At 53.4% G+C, this 23724-nt stretch overlaps 2 protein-coding genes across 4 annotated transcripts in view; both read left to right on the top strand.

Moving 5' to 3' along the window:
- The window catches only part of NDUFV3 (NADH:ubiquinone oxidoreductase subunit V3), a 379957-nt gene that overhangs the window by 169890 nt on the left and 186343 nt on the right, over positions 1-23724 (top strand). The gene's annotated exons all lie outside the window — the stretch shown is intronic.
- PDE9A (phosphodiesterase 9A) overlaps positions 1-23724 on the top strand; it is a 117317-nt gene that overhangs the window by 19749 nt on the left and 73844 nt on the right. For both annotated transcript variants that reach the window (XM_050784436.1, XM_050784437.1), the window contains exons 2-3: positions 12952-13022; positions 14654-14731. In XM_050784436.1, the coding sequence (XP_050640393.1) occupies positions 12952-13022; positions 14654-14731 (149 nt within the window). The remainder of the gene's footprint in view (positions 1-12951; positions 13023-14653; positions 14732-23724) is intronic.

The raw sequence follows: 23724 nt of genomic DNA, 5'->3' as shown, positions 1-23724 counted from the left end.
CCTGGGTCAAGCTGGTAGGAGGAGGGACTGGAGCTGAACTCACATCTCTACCTCCTCTCTTCCTACTCCTCTGCCTTTCTTGCACTTAGAGCAGTGTACAACATCAACAACTGACCAGGGCGATCCTGGAGATAAGAGACAGCTAAATGGCACTGGCCCAGCCAACCCCAGGCCTGCCCAGGTGCAACAGAGCCAGCTAGGAGCACTGGGTAGCAGAAGTCAGTCTGCTGCTTGACTGTTCTCACCTCCAGGCCCACAGCCTCCTCCACCCTGATGGTCTATGAGTCGAGTGCAGCCCTTTGCACAATTTTAGCAACTGAACCCTTTTCCTCACAAAATTGTAACACCATGCTAACATATGAAGCATATATGAACACTTGAGCAAACCATAATACTTTCCATTATTTCATAAATTTGCATTTGTGGCACCAAGAAGATAATTAATGGGAACCAAGAGGGTTCTTGTGTAAGTTCTGCATTTGGATTTGGGGGTTCGAGGTGACAGCTATAGGCTCACATTAGTGTCTGCATCACTTTGCTTCAGTTTGTCATGGTGGCCCCCAAATCCAGAACCGCCCTCCTCGCTGTGTGAGGAGGGTCCTGCCTGCACCGCTCGGCAGACGTGGGCCAGCCCGGATGGCTGGGCAGTGCTGCTCTGCGCCTCGCCGGCCTGCAGGACATCTGCAAAACACTCAGGTCTCAGGACAGCGGTCATGAACGGCCTCACGGACACTGAGTGGACCTGACCCCAAAGAGAATGCGTCGTCCTTGAACGTGTTGATATTTAGGTTATTACACAATGAGTGTGTTGCTTTGCAATTCGTGTCTAAAAGAGTTAAAGCAGAGGTACTTATAGAAACGAAGAAATGAAATCTGAATCCATGCTGACAGATTCCCCCTCCCTAAACCTTGCTCAAGGCAACACAGGCAACCAGGAGCAAGTCCCAGCTGGCCTCCTGCTGGTGTGGTCTGAGTGGTTCAAGCGGGGCCCCTGCCCAGGCTCACTGGACTCTCCTGGAGCCCGCAGACACCATACCCTTCCTCATCACTGAAAACTCCATTTCCACAGTGTAGGAGATGCATGGATCTGAGGGCCAGTAGGAAGTGCTGGATCTTTAGATTTTTTTTTTTTTTTTTTTTTTTTTTTTTTTTGAGACAGGGTCTCCATCTGTGGTCCAGGCTGGAGTACAGTGGTGGGAGAAATTCTTTCACACTCCGCCGAGTCCTGGCCCTTGGAGAGTGAGGCCTGGCTACAAGGCTTCTTCTCAGGACTCCGTGTGACTCTCAGGATGGAAGAACAGGGTGGGGGCTGCTCCTCTCCTCCCTCCCTCCAGCCCCTGGCCTTTGTAAAATGGCTCCGCCTACGCTCCTGTGGTCAGTGCAGAGCCATGGAGGCCTCTCCCCTTCCCTTCCCAGGAGGGGCCCCGCCTTGTCCTCTGCTCCGGATTCTGTTCGTCCTCCCCTAGGTCCTCTCTGCTGCCTCCCACTGCCCCATTTCCTCCAGGAACCTCCCTCTCCTGCACCAGCCCCTCTCCTACCCCGCAGACACGCACTCTTTACATTCGGATTTCTGTCCTCTGTTAACTGGCGTTTAATTTTCTCAGCTGCTTGGCTTAATGCCAAAGAGTGTTCTTCCAAATAGAAATGGTAAAGACCTTTTTTCTCCCTCGAGAATTTTATGTAAACGCCGTGCAGCATGCTCGTAGGCTGATTCTGTTATCATTTTCTAAGCTCAGCTTCCAGAGCTAGAGAACTTTTTTATTGGTTATAAAAACCCCACATAATCAGTGCAGAAATTTTGAAAAATGCAGAACAGTATCAGGGAGAAAATAATTCATCCCCCACTGCAGAGAAAACTGCTGTTAACCCCGAAGCACCACAGTTGCTGGTGTTCTCATGCAAGTGTGCATTTAGGAGTGTGTGTGTGTGTGGCTTTCTTCTACACAATTTTGCATCCTGATCATTTTCACTCAGCATTACATCAGCAGCAGTTTCCAATATAGCATTAAATTGTCTTCAAAAACATGATTCTAAAGCCGCTATAAAGTTCCATCATGGAGGCTCACTAAAATGTAATCACTTCATTGTTTATGAGATACTCAACTTCATTCCATTTCTCCGCAGCGAATAATCCAGAGGAACATGCTCAGTGCGCGTCTTTGCTTGCAGCAGGGCAGTGCAGAGCACTGGTTTGGGTATAAATCCGGGGGTGCTATGGAGATTAGATGACCTCGTTCGTGGAAAGCACCAGAATGGCGCCTGGCACTTAATAAATGCTCTTATTTTTATGTTTATCTTCATTATGTCCCTAAGAGCCATTCCTGGAAATGAGACTCTGGGTCAAAGGGCACAAATAAACCACCAACCTGCTTTCTGACAGCGCTGTGCCCGAACGGCGCCAGCCTGAACGGCGCCAGCCTCACCGCCTCTGGGTTCGCGCCGCTGCTTCATCTCAGATACTCTCTTGAAGATAAGAGGAGAGTCCCATGCAGCCGTAAGAAAGACAATGGAGAGATCTGTGTACCTCCACCCAGTCTCCCCCACCGGGAATGTCGTGCAAAATTATGGCCCAGTCTTACAACCAGGGTATTGACAGTGAACAAGCCCCCATCTGATCCAGATCCCCCAGCTGTACTTGCTGATGTAGGTTAGATATTTGTCCCCGCCAAAACTCATGTTGAACTGGTATCCTCAGTGTTGGAGTGGGGCCTGGTGGGAGGTGACTGGATCGTGGGGTAGGTTTCTCACAAATGGCTTAGTGCCACCCCCTTGGTGCTACCCTTGATATAGTGAGTGAATTCCTGCAAGATCTGGTTGTTCATGTGTGAGGGTGGAAGGCATCTCCTCTCTCAACACACACGGGTGTGCACGCCTCCCTTCATCACGTGATATGCCTGCTCCTGCTTCGCCTTCCACCCTGAGTGAAAGCCCCCTGAGGCCTCCCCAGAAGCCCAGTGATGTCAGTGCCATGCTTATACAGCCTGCAGAACTGTGAGCCAATTAGAAATTGGCCTTATAAATGACCCAGTGTCGGATATTTCTTTATAGCAATGCAAGAACAGCCTAATGCACTTGTACTCACTTGAGCATGTGTACTTAGTTCTGCACAATGTTCTTGCCTGTGTAGACTCTTAAATCCACAACCACAGTCACAGTCTAGAACATTCCATCACCGCAAGGCTCCCTCTTATAACCACATCCCCTACCTGCACCCATTTCCAACACCCCATCCCTAACTCAATTTCCAGCACCCTGTCCTGGTGAACATGAATCTGTTCTCTCTCTCTTCAATTCTGTCATTTCAAGAATATTATATAAATGGGATTACACAGTATGTAACCTCTTGAGATTGGCTTTTTTCAACTGGCATCATTCCCTTGAGATCCATCCAAGTGGCTGTGTGCACCTTTTCCTGGCTGAGCCGCGTTCCATGTTGTGGGCAGACCCCAGTTTAGCACTGGCCCATTGGAGTGCGTCTGGCTTGTCTTCAGTTCGGGGCAGTGTGACACCTTCTCATGGGTGTTAGTGTGATTGTCACTGGTATTTGCCTTCCATGTCTTGGAGGCCAATGCGGCTGCTCTTAGAAATCAGTACCCCTTATTTTGATTCGGTAGGAGATTGCTGATGTCAGTTTGACATTTATAATTAATAAGCATCATCATGAAGTTACAAGAGTAAATAAAAATACGAGGCAGGGTGAAATGTAAGATGCTCGGGAGGCTGAGATCAGCAGCCGTGTGAATACAGCAGGGCGGGCACCAGCAGTGGGCTCCACGCGGCCTGGCGTCCAGTCTCATTAACCAGCTGCCCTTGGGGAGGAGCAGAGCCCGCTCTTCCCTCCTGGGGAAGGGCAGTGTGATGGAAAGACGGGCTGCCCGTCTCTCCTGCAGGGGCTCAGCGTCGTGCTGTGTGCATGCCTGGGCTCTCATCTTCAGCCCTAGCCACTTAAAACCACTTGGGGGGAAAGCTTGTAGAATAACTATAATGAGGACAATTTCGCTCCAGATCCATTATTCCAAGTTCAAAGAAGCTCTGTAAAAATTGTTGCTAAGGCAATTGAATAAAGAATTTCAGCCAATGTAAGCGGTAACAGCAAGACAATGAACATAATTGCACGTTTTACAACAACCGGTCTCAAAGTACGACTTCCCTGACATAGATATGTTTTTAACGATTTTGGAAGGTAACACAGACCTTTCAGGGATTTGGAGAGGCAACTAATGCCATCCTGGTTTACCAGCTTTGTGGGGTCGTCTCCCTGGTGAAAAAGACTACAACCAGCCTCACAGAGAGGGTGCTGTCTTAGGAAGGCACCTCCAGCTGTCCCCGTGACCCGGCCCCTAAGCGTTTCACACCAATACTGTTCTTTTTTTGACGGTGCTGCTGCTTTTCTTTCCCCAGCCTATCATGCTCAACTCAAACCTCAGTTGCCATCCAGTTATATTTTTTTTTTCTTTTCTTGAGATGGAGTCTTGCTCTGTTGTCCAGGCTGGAGTGTAGTGGCACGATCTTGGCTGACTGCAACCTCTATATCCCGGGTTCAAGTGATTCTCCTGCCTCAGCCTCCTGAGGAACTGGGACTACAGGCGCATGCCACTGTGCCCGGCTAATTTTTGTGTTTTTAGTAGAGATGGGATTTCGCCACGCTGGCCAGGCTGGTCTCGAACTCCTAACCTTGGGTGATCCACCCACCTCGGTCTCCCAAAGTGCTAGGGTTACAGGCGTGAGCCACAGAGCCTGGCCTAGTTATCTTGTTTGTCCAGGAATTGGAGCATTTCTAGGTAGCACCACAAATGTCTGTGCAAGAAACCCACAATTTCCAGTGGTCATTGACTTTGTGCCAATCCAAACTAGAGTCTGACAAACCCAGCAAGAAATGTTCACGGCAGCTGCAAGGAAGCGCCTCAAACAGAAATAGAAAAATGAACCCGGGTCTGCTCTTCCCTTCCGGGTGTGGAATTGATGGAAGCCGACTCAACACAGAGCCCTGGGGGCGTGAGGGTCTTGGCGGGATCTCTGCCGGCTGCAGATCTCTGCTCTGTTATTACCAGCCCTTCTGCCTGGCTCCTAATTGCTCCGAAGAGGGGATAATTTTCTCAGCAGCCATTGCCAGCCACATTTGGACTGAATAGATGCTGAAATGGCAAGGGTAAATGGGGCAAAGACAGTGAGAAGTCATTTTCTATCTGGAGCCCAAATAAAAGCGCTAGACCAGTGCTTCCTCCCACACTCCTGCCTGGCCCCTCTGCAGCCTCAATGCACTTCTGAGAGCTGCCTGCCCCAGTAGGAGGCCAGGCTGGGACCAAGGACACCCATTTCTGGGTAACCGTCTTCCCATGGCTCCTTGGACCTTAAAGAAGGGAAAGGCAAGAAGCAGAAGGAAAGCAGAGGCTGGACATTAGAATCAGTCTTTCTTTAAACTAAAAAAAGTTTTCATGTATGTGAACGCGTGTGTGAATTTGAAGTCGTATGTGGAAGGGGCCATATATCCGTCAATGCATGCTCCAAAAATCAGAACCGATGGACAGCAAACAGCATCGGATGTGCAGCCAGCATTCTTCCAGCGGCCGCCCCCAGGGGAAACAGGTGCGGCAGCCAGGACCATCTGTGGGACAGGGACAGGCGAGCATGACACAGGTACCACGGATCAGGGTGCACAGATAGGGCTGGGGGAGGCAGCATGGTGGGGCAGCCACTTCCCCTCGGCATGGCTGGGCTGGAGCCCAGTGGACTCGTGCTGATCAGAAGGATCCTCCACTAGAAGGATGTCGCCAGACGAGTCCCCTCCAAACTGTAGCATGCAGCTGCCTTGGGCTTCATGCTGCACCTTCCAGATAAAAACACACAGGTGAGCTACCAGAGCTGGAGTCCCGTGGACCTCAGAGATCCAGGTCACGAGGAGGGGGCCGCGCTGCACCAGGACACGTTCACCAAGGTGAGCCCTAGTTCCTCCCCACAGGCCCCGGGTGAGGAAGTGTCGATGCCAGGCTGGCTCAGTAGGTGGAAGAAGCTTCCGGAATGCCCGCCCGCAGGCTGCTGCTGGCATCGAGTCTGTGTCCTATTTTCCATTCAGTGCATGCATCCTCCAAGTACGATTTCCACTCGGAACCCTGAGCTGCCTCATCCCTCGCTCCGTCTCCCCTCCCTCCCGCACAGCTCACACTGCAATCACGCCTCGCGTTCAACGGCTGGAGTCCTGGTGGATTGCTGCTCCGGGGCTCTCATAAATCCCTTTACTTGAGCCTTGGTTTTACAGGAAGACCATGAAGCACCCCCCAGGAGCTGGAGCTCCTCCTTCTGGACCCAGAGCCTCTTCTCAGCCTCACGACAAGGAGACCCGGTCATAGAGCTGTTGCCCAGGCCTGGGCTCCGATCCCTCCTCCGGCCCAGCCTCACCCTGCAAGCAGCACCATGTGGGGCTCAGAAGGGGGAACTTGAGGGACCCTTCCCGCAACCCCCCAATAAGCCTTTCCACGGAGAGCCCAAGAGGAGACAGGAGGACACTCTGTTTGATAAAATAGAGTCAAATCCAGGAAGACGCCTCTGGAACTGGAATGGAAATGACTCAGCCCCCGCCCATGAGAGACCCTTCTCTCCTGTCCCTTAACCCAGAGGCCCTGGGCGTGGGTTTCCCAGCCCCCTCGAGGCCGGACCCTCAAACTCCAGCCCTGTTTCTTCTAAGTGTGCCAGTTAAGATGCTTCTCACTGCAAGAAACAGACTCTTTTTCAAGCCAGTTCAAGAAGATCTGCGTTGCTGCGGAGGCCGATGGGCGTGTGGAGCAGGCTCAGGGAGAGGCCGTTGTAAGGAGGCTGAGGGGTCTTCAGAAAAATCCCCCGGACCTGGGGTGCCAGGAGCCTGGGCGGGCCTGGGCTGTCACATCCTGCAGCCCCTCCCTCCCTCTCACAGCGTCCGCTGCCCCCGTGCTCGGGGCCCCTGCCCGCACCTTCTGGGGCTTCTCCCTTTGACCTCTCAGGGTCCCCGTGTGGCCAGCCTGGCCCCAAATCCGTGCGACCCTGGCTCACTGACAGTCGCCACCAGCTCCGTATCTCCCAGTAAAAGTTCCCGCAAAAGAGTGTGATTGGGAGCTGACCATGGGGGCTTAAGGCGGCCCCCCGCTCCAGTCCCCTTGGCCGTGGAGACAGGGCAGGGTTAGCAGGAGGCAAGGCATGTGCAGGACAGCTGGCCGGCAGAGGTCCCGTGTGCTGCCATGGGTGCAGGGTGGCCACTGTGACCCTGGGTCTCCCTCCTGGATCCCCACTTGGAAGGGGTGACCTAGAGGGACTTTTGTCAGAAGGACCCCCACCCAGCCAACCTGACTGATGGGGCCATCAGCTTGACAACAGGCGTGGTGGCAAGGCAAGAAGGTGCAACCGACCAGAGCCCCGGGTCCCCTGTGCCCTCCTGCACTGCCTGACGGGGTAGGGCCACGGCCCGTACCAGCCGTGAGCTGAGCCAGGAATCCAGTCAAACCATGTGCCTGAGTGACCCGTAGTTCTGTTCCTTCTCTGGATTAACTGCTGATCCACCCCAACAAGCAGCAGGCCTGTCTTTCTACGAGCACACCGCTTGCAGACCTGTTCCCAGGCCTCCATTCCCGCCTTTCTGAAGGTCAAGGCAGCGCCCTCCCCAAGAAACAGTGGAGCCAGGTGTTCGTTCTTCCCAGCTCCGGAAACCCTGCAGATTGTGCACCCGAATTCCTGCTGAAATAACAGTGGGTGCCAGACAAAAGGTGGCGAAAAGTTTTTCCAGGTACATTTGTTCACTCAGAGACCTCCTAGAGACTTGTGTGAAAATCATAGAATTTGCAACCAGTGGGGACAGTGAGATTCATGGCAACTGAAATGATATAAAATTGAACTTTGTGTCAAACCAGTAGTGTTCTGTGTAATTCTTTTCAAACCTGTCATTTCACTTGCTGCTTCTCACAGCCCCAACAGGCAGGTGGAATTGATGCCGTCAGCCCTATTTACAGAATGGTCAACTGAGGCTCGCCCTGGTTACGTGCTGCCCACAGGGTTGAAAGAGAAGCCAGGGACAAAAGGAGTCACTGGTTAACCAAAGGGCTTCCTGTTCTCAAATCCACTGCTCCTTCCATTACATGGTGTCTAGAAGGAGGCTCAGTTGGATATAGACATTAAATAACCTGGAGGTCAGTGTATGTTGTGGTCAAGCGTGTGTGGTCTGCAGCCAGTGGCCCGAGATGCAGTCCTGATATACGCTTCTGGCTGGGCACGTGGGAGCTACACACATCTCTGTGTGCCTCGGTTTCCATGTGTAAACATCTTAGACTAGCACTTGCCTGTGGTTGGCACCTGGTGAGTGTCAGCCTTCTCTAATGCAGGCAGCATGAGGGCGCCCAGACGGTGACGTTCCAGCTGACGTTCCCAGATCTCAGCTGATTATGAAGAGGCATCAATTTCCAGCGGAGGAGCCACCCTCTGTCTCATCATTTGTTTCTCTCGTCTTGCTTTAATATCACAGCACTGCCAGTCAAACCGCACAAAAGGATTTGTGATGACTTGCCATGCATTCTCGCGAACTCCAGCCCTGACTTGCCTGCAAGCCAGGAGCCAACATAAAACCTTCATTTTTCCCTTAATCTTGCTGCCTCTGCATCTCATTTTCAAACTTCATTTTATCAACTTTTTTTGCGCTATTTGTTTCTAGATAAAGGATTCGCAAAATTATTCAGCATGTGGTCAGGAAGCCCTATGGCCTCCTGATGAGGCAGCCTGGGGGTCCTCCTGTGGTCCGAAGCTGCAGCCGGGCTGGCCTCCCACCGTCAGGAGCAGCATCAGGCTGGGTGCTTCTCACACCAGCGAAGAACACGACTGTCCCAGCCCCCATCCCTAGGGCTCACGCCTCATGCCCAGACTCGCAGCCGCTTTGAAACCGCTGGAGACGAGTGAACAGCAAAAGCTGAAGTCATGCCTCTCATCCAGATCTAAAATGACCGTGTGTCAAACATTTTTACTGAAATGATGAATTGAATGGGAACTGGTAAGAAGGTGCAACCAGTTCAAAAGAGAAATCCAAGAACCCTAAATGTGTAAGGAGTGCAGGAATGTTGAAATGGACTTCAAACGGATGCAGCTGTATTCTCCAGTGGAGACAGCCAGTGTCAACTTTTGTGCTTATTCCAAATTTCCTGATAGCCTCCCCGCCTTTTGTCCAACATAATCTCAAAGAGAGATTATTCTGGATGGCAGAATAAGGCTGGTCCCCCTAGGTGTGGCATCCTTGCTTGCACAGAGGTGGCAAGAGTGCCACCATGCCATACAGGCCTTTTTCGGTTTGTTTTGCTGGAAGACCTCATAGTTGTACTTTAAAAGCCTCTGTTATTTGCTATCCTGAGGTTAGGAAACCAAACACAAAAAGCTATCCTCCAGATTTCACCTGCAGTACTTATAAATTTGATAAACCCTCTCTTCTCAAGGGCCCCATGATAATCCAAAACCCTGGCCTGCCAGAGTGCAGCCTTTTTTCCCAGCTTGGAGGCTGCGACCCTGCGAGCCCCTGCCCTCCCCCAGGGGACTTTGTGGGCGTGGATGCTGTACAGTCACTCTCGGCCCCTTAAGAGTGGTCACAGCCCAGCAAATAAGTGTCGTTCTCACACACGTCTTTCAGGCCCAGGCGCGGTTGCATAAACCTTCCCCAATTATATCCTGGCAAGAAGGAGGACAGATCCTTCCGGAACCTTTGCAGATATTGCCACAAAAAGTAAAGCCTTCCTAAAAGTTTGAATTTGGGGAGGAAGGAGAGCAGATGGTGAAAATCAGATATCACTTAAAAATTACTCATTTCAGTTTACAAAAAATCTAGGTCGTTAAAGGTTACTGATAGCTTGAGAAGACAAGGAAAGGGCTTCCTGACAGAGCCGGAAAGTCCAACAGTAAAGCGTTCCTCACTCATTCCACTCAGGGGTCTGTAATGGATTCTCCACTGGCTCCTGGGTTGCAGGCTCATGAAGCCGGATGTTCCTCTACTGAAAAGAGCCCTGGAAGCCCTGGGCAGCCCACTGGCAGGGTCTGAATATCATCCGAGCAAAGCCATCAGAAGCTGTCCCCAGGAGTCTGCGCTTGGGGGTCAGTCATTGGAGGTGCTTACTGCAGTCCTTTTCCATGGGGCTGGAAGCTTCTGCACTGAATCATAAGCTCTGGCCTCCAGCTGGGTGCAGAACCTTCTGGAGAGGCATCGGAGTTAAAGCGTCTGTAGATGACAGCCACCCCTTTTTTGGCCCATTTTACAGCAGAGGAAATTTAGGTTCAAAGAAGTTGAGTTGAGGTTTCCAGGAGTGAGAAGCAGTCAAGGATCCCCCTGGGCCGCCTGGCCTCACGCCCTGGCCCCACGCTCCTGAGATGAGGAAGCCCCAGGCCCATGAGCCCAGTGCCCTTGGCAAAGCCACTTCCCTTCTGAGTAAAGTCAGACGAGCCTCCCCGGTCCCAAGAGACTGTGATTCCATAATCATCCTCCCCTCACCTTTTGAGATCTTGCTGGTAGATGCACCCCCTTCAAGCCAGCCCCAAGAAGCCATGATATGAGTTGGTCTTGCCAGATGTGTCTTGAGAGAATTTAACTCAAAGATCATCCCCCATGCACTCCGAGGGGCTGGGACAGGATGTGGTGCCTTCGTGCGCACAAAGAGAAGCGCCCAGTGGGGAGGGGTGGGGCGAGGACTTTATCAAGGGGTCATTTGCTGCGGCCACCCAGGTTGGAGCACAGGGACCACAGGGCCCCCCGCCTCCTGCAGGACTACCCCTCTCATCTGAGGGAGACACCCTACAAACACATCTTTGAGCAGTGGCTTCTAATCCAAGAACCCCAGTAGAAGTTAACGCAGATTCCCGGGGCCCAACTCAGACCCACTGCGTGGGAATCCCTGAGCTGGGGCCAGAGGCACACTTTGAAGAACATCGAGCTCCTTAGCCGGCCCCTTGCAAACCGCATCCTGCTTCTCCAGAAGCTCCAGATCCAGAATGTTTACAGAAAGAGTCCTTCTTGCCTTCCTCTTCTTCCACCCCTGCCCTCTGCAGACCGGGGTCTGTAGACCCCCAAAGTAAGCCCGCCATACCAGGAGAAAGGGAGTCACACAGGGGCCCACGTGGGAACCACTTTTTGTCCTGTCTTGGTGGGAAAATGGCCACGACCCCAGCCCGGGCTCTGCCACGCAACAACTCCACGGCATAGCCTGGGAGACCACGGCGTGGACTGTGACTCGGGCTGAGGATGGTGTCGTGGTGGAAGTGAGGGTCTGGCACCCGGCCAAGCGCAGGACTCCTCGGCAGTGGGGTTGGGAGAAGCAGCCTCTGCACATGAGGCCGGGAACCAGGACGTGGGAGAAGAAGCACATCCCGGAGGAGGGAGCTCTGGGAGGAGCCAGCAGAGTTCTGCAAAGGAGGATGTGGGGAAAACGGCAAGGCCAAAGTGGGGGCTGCTGAAGGGGCTACTGCACCCATACAAGCATGGCCAGGACCGAGCTGCATAGGCAGCCGGGGATACAGCCAATGCCACAGACGTCAGGAACCACGCAATGACACAGGCTACCTTTGACCGATCATCACCCCTGGGGCAGATACCAGTGGGGATAACGGGCAAGGCAAGGTGCTGTTTACTGTCTTATTGTTGCCAGTTCAGCAGCCCACAGGAAATGGTGTTAGTCACAGAAAAAAAAAAATCTGTTTTCTATATTTCACTGTTTCTAAGTAAAGAAAAAAGAAAACTAATCTTAGCTTTAAAAAAAAAAATGGTGCACTGGGCACCGAAAAATAACCATCTTCCCAGGCCTGCGTTTCCCCCACGCCAGGGACTTGTGCTGGAAAGAAAAGCTGCATTGGCAGCCAGGAGCCGGGGAAACTGTCCAGGGGCATCCACTGCGATGAAGGCGGGGCCTGGGCGTGGCCTGTTCCATGCTCTGCCAGCCCTGGAGAAGCCCCACCCTCACCGAGCTCAAAATGCCCCCTCCCTGAGAGCTGAGACTTCTCCCTGAGAGCCGGGACCACTTGGACAAAAGATGTGGATGCCAACCCGGCGTTTCCACCGCAGCCCGGATGGTACTGGGGGTGAGCGCGGCCATCCTGTGCAGAGGTCCTGTTTCTCTGCAGGAGCCAATTTCACTGCGGGCGTCCAGGATCCTCAGCGGTTCTGTCGTGATGTGATTCCCCTCTTTGACTTCATCATTCAGCCTTTGTCCCTCAGTCCCCAAATACCGAAAGGCATTTTTTTTTTCTTTTTTTTTTAGATGGAGTTTCACTCTTGTTGCCTAGGCTGGAGTGCAGTGGCGCGATCTCGGCTCACTGCAACCTTGGTCTCCCAGGTTCAAGCTATTCTCCTGCCTAAGCCTCCCAAGTAGCTGGGACTACAGGCGCCTGCCACAATGCCCGGCTAATTTTTTGTATGTTTAGTAGAGATGGAGTTTCACCATGTTGGCCAGGCTGGTCTGGAACTCCTGATCTCAGGTGATCGCCCGCCTCAGCTTCCCAAAGTGCTGGGATTACAGGCGTGAGCCACCGCGCCCGGCCTTTTTTTTTTTTTTTTTTTTTTTTTTTTTTTAAGTTAATGAACTTGAATTTTATTTTATTTACAGAATGGCCCCCATGAGATACTTGAAGACCTGGTGCCCAGCGAGTGTTGACCCCAGGTGGTCAGTCCTGCCTGGCCCCTTCCAAGGGATGCGCCATCTCCATAACTATGTCACTGACAGGCGTGTGGGCAAGGGGGGTCGCTGTATTTTTCGCATCTCTTTCCACTGAACGCAACAATGACATTTTTCACCACCCGTATGTATCAACCGAATGAAAAGATGAGCCTGTGACTTTCCAGTGCCTAGGGTCACAGTTTTTCTTTTCAGAATGAACCTTCAGGTTGGAGCTGGAGCAGAAGCACATGGCCTCTGACGTCTCCAGGGGGACCCGCCGCCCTCGCTGCCGCCTCACCGCGCTTCTGTTTTGCAGGTGATCTTCAGCAAGTACTGCAACTCCAGCGACATCATGGACCTGTTCTGCATCGCCACCGGCCTGCCTCGGTGAGTGCGCGCTGCGGGCTCTGCCTTTTCAGGATGCCTGGGAGGGGCAGGAAGAGGCGCAGAAGGGCCCGAGGGACCCGCCTGCTACAAGGGACTCTTTGAAATCAATCAATGCGCAGAATCCCGAAGGAGGCTCGGCGCCCTCCGGGTCTCTCTGCCAGCACAACTGATGGCCGTGTCCACACGGAGGAAACCGTCCGGCTGAATTAAACAGAACCGCCCTCCAAGGGGTGTGGGTTTTTCTGCCGGGTGTGGTGGCTCACGCCTCTAATCCCAGCACTTTGGGAGGCCGAGGTGGGCGGATCACCTGAGGTCAGGAGTTCGAGACCAGCCTGGCCAACGTGGTGAAACCTCCTCTCTACTAAAAATACAAAAATTAGCCGGGCGTGGTGGCACGCACCTGTAATCCAGCTACTTGGGAGGCTGAGGCAGGAGAATTGCTTGCACCCTGGAGGCAGATGTTGCAGAGAGCTGAGATCATGCCATTGCATTCCAGCCTGGGCAGCAGAGCAAGACTCTGCCTCAAAATAAATAAATACATACAAAAGAGTGTGGGTTTTTTCCTCTCACTTCTTCATTCACTTTTGGAGAAAGCGGGGTCACTGTGTGTGAGTTTGTCCCTAGCCCCACATCACCCATAGGTGCCTTTTCTGCCCAGGGGGCTTGACCCAGATCAACACTGGGTGAAAGGCTGACTTCAGAAATGGGTTGAAAAGACCAGTGATCTGCCTTATCGAGCCCTCAGAGTCCCCCAGGAGTTAATGTCCTAAATCAACAGTGTGTTCCAACCAGTGGATTTTCTAATTATCAGCAAACTTTCTGATTATAAAGGGTGAGCAGCAGTAGCTTTGTCTCGAGGATTAACTTTAAAGTTAGGACGGAGGTAGAGAAGGGCAATTGAAGTTTTTCACAGACAGGTGAGAAAATGGAGATGAAATTACATGTCTGAAAGTCCAGCAAATGGCAGTTTTAGCAGCAAAAGTAGCCCATGGTCTGGGGCATCGTTGGGCACCGTATGTGAAGCACTGTGCCGATAAATAAATAAATATATAGACACATTATTCCATAGAGCATCCCTGGGATTCGTGTATCACCTCTATTGCACAGATTTTAACAACTTACCACTGAAGATCAGAGAGTAACTTGGTCAAGGTGACACAGCATGCAAGAGGTCCCAGAAGATGTGAGGTTGGAGGAAGACTCATCCTAACCATTTAAAACGATTTTGTAGGAGACAGTTGTGCAGTTCAGATGGACTCCCAAAGGTACTGGAAGTGGAAAGACAAAACTATGAATTCGTCATCTGCTGATATAAATGTTAGTTCCTATTTTACCACAGGTTTAAAAAAAAAATCTCCCAACTCAAAAAAGTAGACTAGCTCCAATTCCCATTTTAAAGTATTTCAGCATCTACACACACTTAGGGTTATACACAACTGCTTAATTTCATTTACAAACAGAATCTCAAAGGCCTGGGGACAGCTTCCCACCCTTCCCATCCTACCGCACTTTGGCCAGGCTGGTCCCGGGACTGTCCTGGTTGTCTCAGGGCTCTGGCCCCATGTGTACATTCAAGTGTACGTCCCAGAGCACGCTGTGGGCGAAAACACGGGCTTGGGTGTGTTTTCCAGGAACACGACCATCTCCCTGCTGACCACTGACGATGCCATGGTCTCCATCGACCCCACCATGCCCGCGAATTCAGAACGGTAAGAGGCTCCGGCCACGTTCCTCAGGGTGTGTCTGGCACTTCTCTCCTTGACATGGGAGGCTTTCTGTGATTTTGTAAATGTGCTTCTGCAGGAAGGTGTGAATTGACAGCAGAGATGGAGGGTGAAGGTAGGAGCGAGTGTGAAGGAGTCTTGACTCCTCGTGTTCCCCTGCAGAGGAGCTGGGCACGTTCCAAGATAACAATTGCAGCCATGGCTCTGCACCTGCTTCTCAACAGGAGGAGGCATTGTACAGAGGGGAAACTGAGGCCCAGGAGGGTGAGCCGAGAGCTGCAGAGCCAGGCCCCGGGATCCCCACGTAACCCCAGGAAGGACCACGGGAGATTCCCTACAGAGCCCCTGGGGACATTTCGTGTTAACCACTTGGGGCTGGTCTCTGTGTTCATAAAGTGATGCCTGCGGGAGGGTCTATGCACAGAAGGGGCGGGGATGAGGCCGAGGAAGTCAAGAGGAGAGGCCAGTGAAAGTCTCCTTGAATGTCTGTGACCTAGGTCAAGCCAGCGGTGTGTGGCCCAAGAAGGACACGGAGCAGGGGCTCTCAGGTCAGTGACCTGCCCCTGTGCCTGGTGACCCGGGGAGACCCCAGCAGCCTCCACTGCTCCTTGTGGCTGGGCAAAGTGGAACTTAGATTTTCTCATGAGGCGAGGGAACAGGTGAGCTGGGGTGTGTGACCTCAGGACCCCTCTCTGGTGTCCTCTGTTCCTCCCAGATTGGGGCTCACTGAGCCTCCAAGGGACTCAGTAGATGCGATGGGACACTTGTCAATCTGGTCATCAGGGTGTCCTGCCCAGCTGACCCATGGCCAGCTCTGAGCCCACAGGAGAAAGTGCGTGTCAGGGAGACTCTTGTGTCAGCGAGGCCCCAGTGGATGTGGCCAGCGCCATCCTCCTCAGCGTGGTCCCGGTGGACGTGGCCAGCACTGTCCTCCTCAACGAGGTCCCGGTGGACATGGCCAGCACTGTCCTCCTCAACGAGGTCCCGGTGGACATGGCCAGCACCGTCCCACTCAATGAGACCCCGGTGGACTTGGCCAGCGCTGTCCTGGTCAGTGAGGCCCCTGTGGACATGGTCAGCACCGTCCCCCTCAGTGAGGTCCCAGTGGACGTGGCCAGCCTCATCCCCCTCAGCGAGATCCCAGTGGACGTGGCCAGCGCCGTCCCCCTCAGTGAGGTCCTGGTGGACGTGGCCAGCCTCATCCCCCTCAGCGAGATCCCTGTGGACGTGGCCAGCGCCATCCCCCTCAGTGAGGTCCCGGTGGACATGGCCAGCCTTATCCCCCTCAGCGAGATCCCAGTGGACATGGCCAGCGCCGTCCCCCTCAGCGAGGCCCCAGTGGACATGGCCAGCGCCATCCCCTTCAGCGAAGTCCCAGTGCCCAGTGGATGTGGCCAGCACTGTCCTGGTCAGTGAGGCCTTGGTGGGCGTGGCCAGTGCCATCCCCCTCAGCGAGGTCCCAGTGGACATGTCCAGAGCTGTCCTGGTCAGCCGTCCTCCCTGTCACCTTGAGGCCTCAGCCGAGCTCCTCCCATCTGGCTGTGCCCATTAATCTCCCCCCTGCCCTAGCCAGGATGCCCATCTTCTGCCCCACACCGTCTGGCTCTGACTCTTGGCTTCCAGACTCCCCGGAAGGTGCAGTTGGAGCTAATTGGCTCCCCGGAGACTCCAGTGAGCGTCTTGTCAGCCTCACCGGGGACCAGCTCCAGCCTGGGGGGTCTCACTCAGAAGTGAAGTCACTGAGTGACCCGTCCTGCCAACACCCACAAGACTAAAATGATCTCTCAGAGGGGATTTCACAGAGACCAGCACCTTGTCCGTGCCAGCTGGGTCTCTGAGAGAAACCTCTTTGTTTTCCTGAACTCATTTGAAACAGCATGCAGAGACATTTAAACTGGGCGGGAAATAGGAGAAGCCCGCCTTGACCCTTCTAATTCTCTGGCCCCATGTGCCTTATTAACAAGAGAAAGTATCAGACACACCAGACAAAAGCCCTCCTGAGCCCAAAGAGCCCAAATGTCTGGAAGCTGTCTGCTGAGATGCCAAAATGCATGCCTTTCTGATAAAGAGACAGCGACAGATGAGGTACGGTGATATGGACATGGCAGTGGACATGGAGAGGGGAGCAGTGGAGATGGAGAAGATAGAGGTGGACGCAGATGAGGATGTAGATGGAGAAGATGAAGATAGATATGGATGAGGATATAGATAGATGCATAGGGTGTAGATCTAACCGGGTATGGGTGCTGCAGAAACAGATCTAGACACCAATGTGGATGTGATCTAGATAATGTGACTCTGGGAATAGAAAGAGCTACGGATACCCTAGCTATGATTGTGGGTGTGGATATAGGCATAGACATGGTGGGGAGGAGAGAAAAGACTCTCCTCTCTCATTACAAACTGATCGTGGCTGGGGGTGGCACGTGCTGAGATGTGGCTGTATTTGTCCCGAGGCTGGTGCCTGCATCCTCCTGCACCCCCATCTCCTTTGTGCCTTCTTCCATTCCCTCTCCACAGTTAGGTCCAGGCCTCACTGAGCTCTGACCTCCCTGCCTCCAGCCTGCCTCTCCCACACAGCTGCCAGGTTCAACCTGGTAGGACACCTCCTTCTCTGTGGTGGCTTGCCAATCTGGGCCCTGCCAACCTATGCCCTACCAACTTCTCCAACTTATCCGCTGTCCCCACACCTGCACCATGCTCAGCCCACAGGATCCTGCCTTCCCAGCTCTGCAGAACCAGCTTCTGCTCAGCCGCTAGTTGCCAGAGCAGCCACCTGCTTTAAGCACCATCCACAGTCACCCAGCCCATTACCATCACTATCCAAAGTCACCCAGCCCATCACCATCACCATCCAAAGTCACCCAGACCCATCACCATCACCATCCAGAGTCACCCAGCCCGTCACCATCACCATCCAGTCACCCATCCTGTCACCATCACCATCAGGAGTCACCCAGACCATCACCATCACCATCCAGAGTCATCCAGACCTATCACCATCACCATCCAAAGTTATCCACCCTGTCACCATCACCATCAAAGTCACCAGCCCCATCACCATCACCATCCAAAATCACCTACCCGTCACCATCCTATCCAAAGTCATCCAGCACCACCACCATCCAAAGTCACCCAGACCCATCACCATCACCATCCAGAGTCACCTAGCCCATCACCATCACTATCCAAAGTCATCTAGCACTATCACCATCCAAAGTCACCCAGCCCATCACCATCACTATCCAGTCACCAGCCTCTTCACCATCATCCAAAGTCACCCAGACCCATCACCATCACCATCCAAAGTCCTCCAGACCCATCCTTATCACCGTCCAGAGTCACCCAGCCCATCACCATCACTATCCAAAGTCACCCAGCCCATCGCCATCACTATCCAAAGTCACCCAGACCCATCAGTGTCACCATCCAAAGTCACCCAGCCCCTTCACCATCACCATCCAGAGTCACCCAGACCCATCAGTGTCACCATCCAGAGTCACCAGCCCCATCACCATGAGCATCCAGATTCACGCAGACCCATCACTCTGACCACCCACAGTCACCAGCCCCATCACCATCAGCACATTGCTGGCTTCCTCCCCTCAGTGTGTGCCTCAGTCTGAAGTGACCTCACTGACTTGTTTGAGGTTCTCACTGCTGCTGGCCCCGCTGAATGGTCTCTCGCAGGAAGGAAATTTCGCCTTGCTCTCTGCGGGATTTCCAGCCCCTAGATGAGGCGGGGCGTGCTGGGTGCAGGATGGACTGAGTGGGGGATGGAGTGAACCAGTCCAGCTCGTGCATACCTCTCCCTCTGCACTGCCCGGAGCAGCTTTGTTTCCGGGGATGCAGGGCAACGTCTGGAGACATTTCTGGATGTCACCAGGGGTAAGGGGCTGCTACTCGCATCTGATGGGTGGAGACCCGGGATGCCACTCAGAATCCTATAGCGCGCAGGGCAGGCCCACAGCAATGACACATGTGGCCCAGGACGTCAGCGGTGCTGAGGCACAGCTCCTGGTGTGTGAGGTCTCCCCTGTGCTCTGTAGCTGTCGCTGTCCCCTCACCCTCCCCCAATCTTCCAACCTAGTAGTTCTCAGACAGCTGCTTCGGAATCCCCAGGGGGCTTGGTGGAGCACAGAGCTCCCCTCGGTCTCTGGTTCATGACAGACGTAGGCCCCGAGAATCTTTCTGCAGGTTCCCAGTGAGGACGAGGCTGGCCCGGGACACGCCACTGATGCTCTCTGACCCCAAAGGCTTTTCTCTCCTGCTTCCTTCCCTCTTCCCTCTCCGGCAGGTGACGTTACCAGCCTTTTCTTTTTTGGCCCTGCCTCTTCCTTGGCTTCTCCGCTCTTCCTCTCTTCCACTCGGTGCCTGGTAACAAGCGGCCGTCCTCAGAGATGTGCTTCAGGGCCCGAACTCCTTGCTCCTTGCACTCTTTCTGCACCAGAGCCACCCTGTGAGGCCTCGGGAATGCTCAGCATTTCTCTCCCGCCCCCCCGCAGCATGTTGCAGCCATCCCCTCACCACATGTCCAGGAGGGAGCCAGCATCCTTTGCTGACTTTCGTGCTGTGACTATGGTGTTGCGTGGAAAGGGGGCCATGGGAAGGCTGGGCAGGTGGCTGCTCAGAGCCCCACCTTGCACGGTGACCCACGGGGCCTGGAAATTCACTGCCCCGGTTTCCACACAGGTGCCTGAGCTCCTGCAGAGAATGCCTGATAGCAAGACGCATGCCCGTACATTTGTGCTTTCAGGCGTCCTAAGCACACATGCCTGCTCTTATTCGGACCAGTCCCTGTAAACTAGTTCAACTAAAGAGTGGCTTTCCACCCTGGCTGCAGACTGCAACCACCCAGGAATCCTTTTTTTTTTTTTTTTTTTTTTTTTTTTTTTTTTTGAGAGTTTTGTTCTTGTTGCCCAGGCTGCAGTGCAATGACACGAACTTGGCTCACCGCAACCTCCAGGGATTCTCCTGCCTCAGCCTCCTGAGTAGCTGGGATTACAGGCATGCGCCACCACACCTGGCTAATTTTGTATTTTTAGTAGAGACATGGTTTCTCCATGTTGGTCAGGCTGGTCTTGAACTCCCGACCTCAGGTGATCTGCCCACCTCAGCCTCCCAAAGTGCTGGGATTACAGGCCTGAGCCACCACGCCCGGCCCTCCCAGGAATCTTTAAAAAGGTACCAGATGATGCCCAGACCCCTCCAATTAAGTCCAGATTTTTAAGAGATTTTTTTTAAAAGGTCTGCAAGTGATTCCAGCACACAGTCTGGGAACTAACCGCTTATGTAAGGTCTGGAAAACCTAAGAAACCACTCTTGACCCAGCTCTCTGGTGACCAGGAACTTATGTCTACCAGACCCAGGGCCTTCCCTTGCTGAAACATGCTGGCTAAACTCTGTTTCTTCCTAGCAGACAGCAGCCCTCTCCCTCCAGCTCAGAAGCTACGTCAGCAGTTGTTGGTTAGTTGGTTGGTTAGGTTGTGTCTCTCTTTAACTTCCTCCACTTCTGAAGACACCTGCAGTGACCTGATGTAGACTTGGTCACCCCACTGTCCCCCCAACCTTAGGCCCAGGAACCATGTCTTTTGAGGAGGCTCTCCTGCAGGCAGCTGGTTGCATCTAGCATGCTTGGATTCCTGCAGGCAGCTGGTTGCATCTAGCATGCTTGGATTCCTGCAGGCGGCTGGTTGCATCTAACTTGCTTGGATTCCTGCAGGCGGCTGGTTGCATCTAGTTTGCTTGGATTCCTCCCAGTTTCACAGCCACAGGGTGGGCATTTCATGAAATCTCCAAATTCCAAGGGCTCTTGACAGACCACCTCCATCCTGATCAGAAGGGATAATGCCGGTTGCCCGGCCTCTTAGAACTTAAAACTCTAGCTCCTTCTCTGCTCCTCATTCCAAACCAAATGAATTGTGGCATTGGATTATTCTTTCAAAATACTTCTTGCCTTAACGCCATCCTTTAGATTTTGGTGGCCAGCTCCTGGTGTGGACCGCATCTCACGGATGGGCTCCCCAGTTTCTGCCTCCTGTTACCCCTCACTGTCATCTCTCTCGTGAGTCCTGCTACCTTCCAGAAAAATAGGCTCCAAACACACTTTCGTCCCATCACTCACGACATGGAGTTCTCTAGTGGCCTGTTGGCCGCAGGACACTGTCCAGCCCCCTGCATTGGGATGTCTGGCCCCAATTCACCATAATGTACTTGTCTCCAATCTGCTGAGCTGCAGGAGTGCCCACCCCAGCCCAGCGGCCACTCCCCTTCTGCAAACCTCCAAGCACATTCCCCCTCTGCACACTGTCAGTCTTCCTATCCCCGCCCCGAATCCAAAGGCCCCTCCTATGGCTGGGGATCCACTGGCAGCTGCCTAACCCTTCCTATGCTCCTGGTCGTTTGGTGCAATCTGGAGCATGCTCACTGGCAGCTGCCTAACCCTTCCTATGCTGCTGGTCGTATGGTGCAATCTGGAGCATGCTCAGGCCGGCATTTGAAATAACCTGGAACACATTTACATCATGGAAAATATGGAAAATAGGCTGATTGCCTTCCACTCCCTTTTAGAGCTGGCAAGAAAGATAATTGATGACTAAACAACCTGACGACCAACAAATATAAAAAGTCATAGCCCAACCGTGATCAAATAAGGCTCCAGCATTCCTCCTTGGAGGGACCCTGAGCCATCTGGTGTCATTTTCCTTTCCAATCTGGGAACATTCTGGAGATCCTGGCGTCCAGCTAACATGGACCTTGCTTCCTGACAACCCTACACCCCTTCCATTCCCCGGTCACTACTGCTTCAAGATGCAGTGGAAGGAGAAAATCAGACGTCTCAGAAGCGTGAGTGAAAGTGGGGTGTGTGATGAGACACATACAGAGGGGAGAGGGCCAGAGGACGGTGCCATGCCACACGCACCATTGCTCCTTTTGTTCCCGGTTTCAGCCAAGTTGTGCCGCGGGTGACTCTCCACCGGATGAGCTCCCTGCGTGTAAGGCCAGTATTCTTGGCCATTCTGGCTTAGAGAAAAGCTTTCTATATTCCAGAATGGCTCCACGCCTCCTCCTCCTCCTATTAAATGGGTTTTAAAAGAGGTCTTAGAGCCCAGGCAGTTAGAAACAGACAAATACAGTAGAAGCCCGAGGCAAGCTTATTCTTTCCAAAGAGGAGGTGCTTCCTGTGTTAATTTGTTGTTGAAGAGCATGATGAAGATTCCGCTCCACTGAGACTGAGCCAAGAGTTGACTCATTCATGGGAGCAACATAACGGGTCCTGAGAAACCGAAGGATTCAGCAGCTGGGAGCCAAGACTGATCTGGAGTGGCCCAGAAATGCAACCCAAGGATCTTGGGCCCAAGGGCCAGAAGGTTTCTGCAGCCCCCTGGAGCATTCACAGAGGCTCCCTGTCCATCCGCTTTTCCCTCTATTGTGGCTGTGATCGCTCCTCCCCTCAGCTCACCAGACTCCTCGGAGAGGCTGACCTCTGAATAGGTTGAATGGGCTTGAAGGGGGCTGGGCTCCATTTGGGGGGATGAGCAGGCCCAGTGCCCCTGCACGAGGGAGAGTGTCTTGGTAAGCCTGTCTTTGTGTCAGGTCCCCAGGGCACCTTCCTCTGAGTCTCTTGCGTGGGAGAAGTTGCTGGACATGCCTCTTGGGCTCTGTACCCACCGGCACTGTGTGGGATCCATGCTGTTCTCCCTCCAGCCCCTGCCCCACCTCCTGAAACCCTTCTCTGCTCCTGGTGTCACTACCCGCCCCCCACCTCCAGCACTAATTTTCTAGGGACAAGGGGCAGGGGAAGGAGGAGAAGAGTCCTTGCTGCCCTCAGAGGAGGCGCGGGAGAAGAAACGGGGAGGAGTGGGGAGCCAGGGATGGCAGGAGCGATGGGAAAGCCCCTTCCTGCTGCCCACGCAAGTTCTGGCTTCCCCTCCACCCACTGCACCATCTCGATGGCTGCTCTCATGGCAGGAGCTGCAGAGACACTGAGAAGAGGAAGGAAGGAGGATCTGAGAGGAGCCCAGCACACCCGGCTTCTCTGCTGCCCACCCTCCACTCTGTCCTCCCAGTCCAGGCCCTTCCTAGGCAGCCCTGGCACGGGTCCTCACTGGCCACACTGAGGCCATCAGCAAAGCACCTGGCGTCTTTACGCCTTGGGCTCTGGGTCTGTAAGGCGGTGAGGCTGAGGTTCCTGGGAAAGCCAGGCACCGTGGACTTGCCCAGCTAAGCACAGGCATCGGAGGCTAGAGAGGCCCCAGTCCCAATGACGACCGAGTGCCGTCTCCACCTGCGGAGCTTGGAGGACTCTGCTCTGCACTTAGGGCCACGCTTCAAGCCCAGTGCCTGTGATAACCGAGTCTCTGGGGAGAAATGAGCCCTCCAGTGCCAAATGACCCGCCACTAAAAGGCCTTTCGAGGCAGGGCCTCTCGTGAGCCCAAGCAGGCACACGGTGGGAGACGAGAGGGTGTGGGCTCACTTGACGTTCTGTGTGAGCGGGGTCATTCATAGGGTGAGGCGAGAGTCGAGGGGACAGAGGGCCCTCTAGTCCCCAGCACTTGGGCTCAGCTGGCAAGTCCACAGTGCCCGGCTTTCCCGGGAACCTCAGCCTCACCAACCTACAGACAAAGAGCCCAAAGCGCAGGGAGGTCAGTGCCACACAGGTTTTATTTTTGCACATGATTGGTGTTTAAAATTGTAAAGATTTTCCACGTTACCTGTAACCATCAAACCACATGTATTACCCCCAATTAGTCACTATTAACGGCTTGGCGTGTATACCCCTCCATATTCACTGTGCTTTCTTCTTCCAGAAATGAGCTCATTCTCTATATATCACTCTGTAACTTGTTTTTACCTAGTAAGGAGTCACAGGCGTCCCACAGGTGAATACTTGCACACTTGTCTTCATCTTCTTAACAGCTACCTGACACCCCAGTATCTCAGTCTGTCTGAACTTAAACAGCTAGACATTGACTTC

Source organism: Macaca thibetana, chromosome 3, assembly GCF_024542745.1.
Source record: "Macaca thibetana thibetana isolate TM-01 chromosome 3, ASM2454274v1, whole genome shotgun sequence".
In the NCBI taxonomy this organism is placed as follows: Eukaryota; Metazoa; Chordata; class Mammalia; order Primates; family Cercopithecidae; genus Macaca; species Macaca thibetana.
Note: the sequence above shows the minus strand (reverse complement) of the source record. Positions and strands in the feature narration are given on the sequence as shown.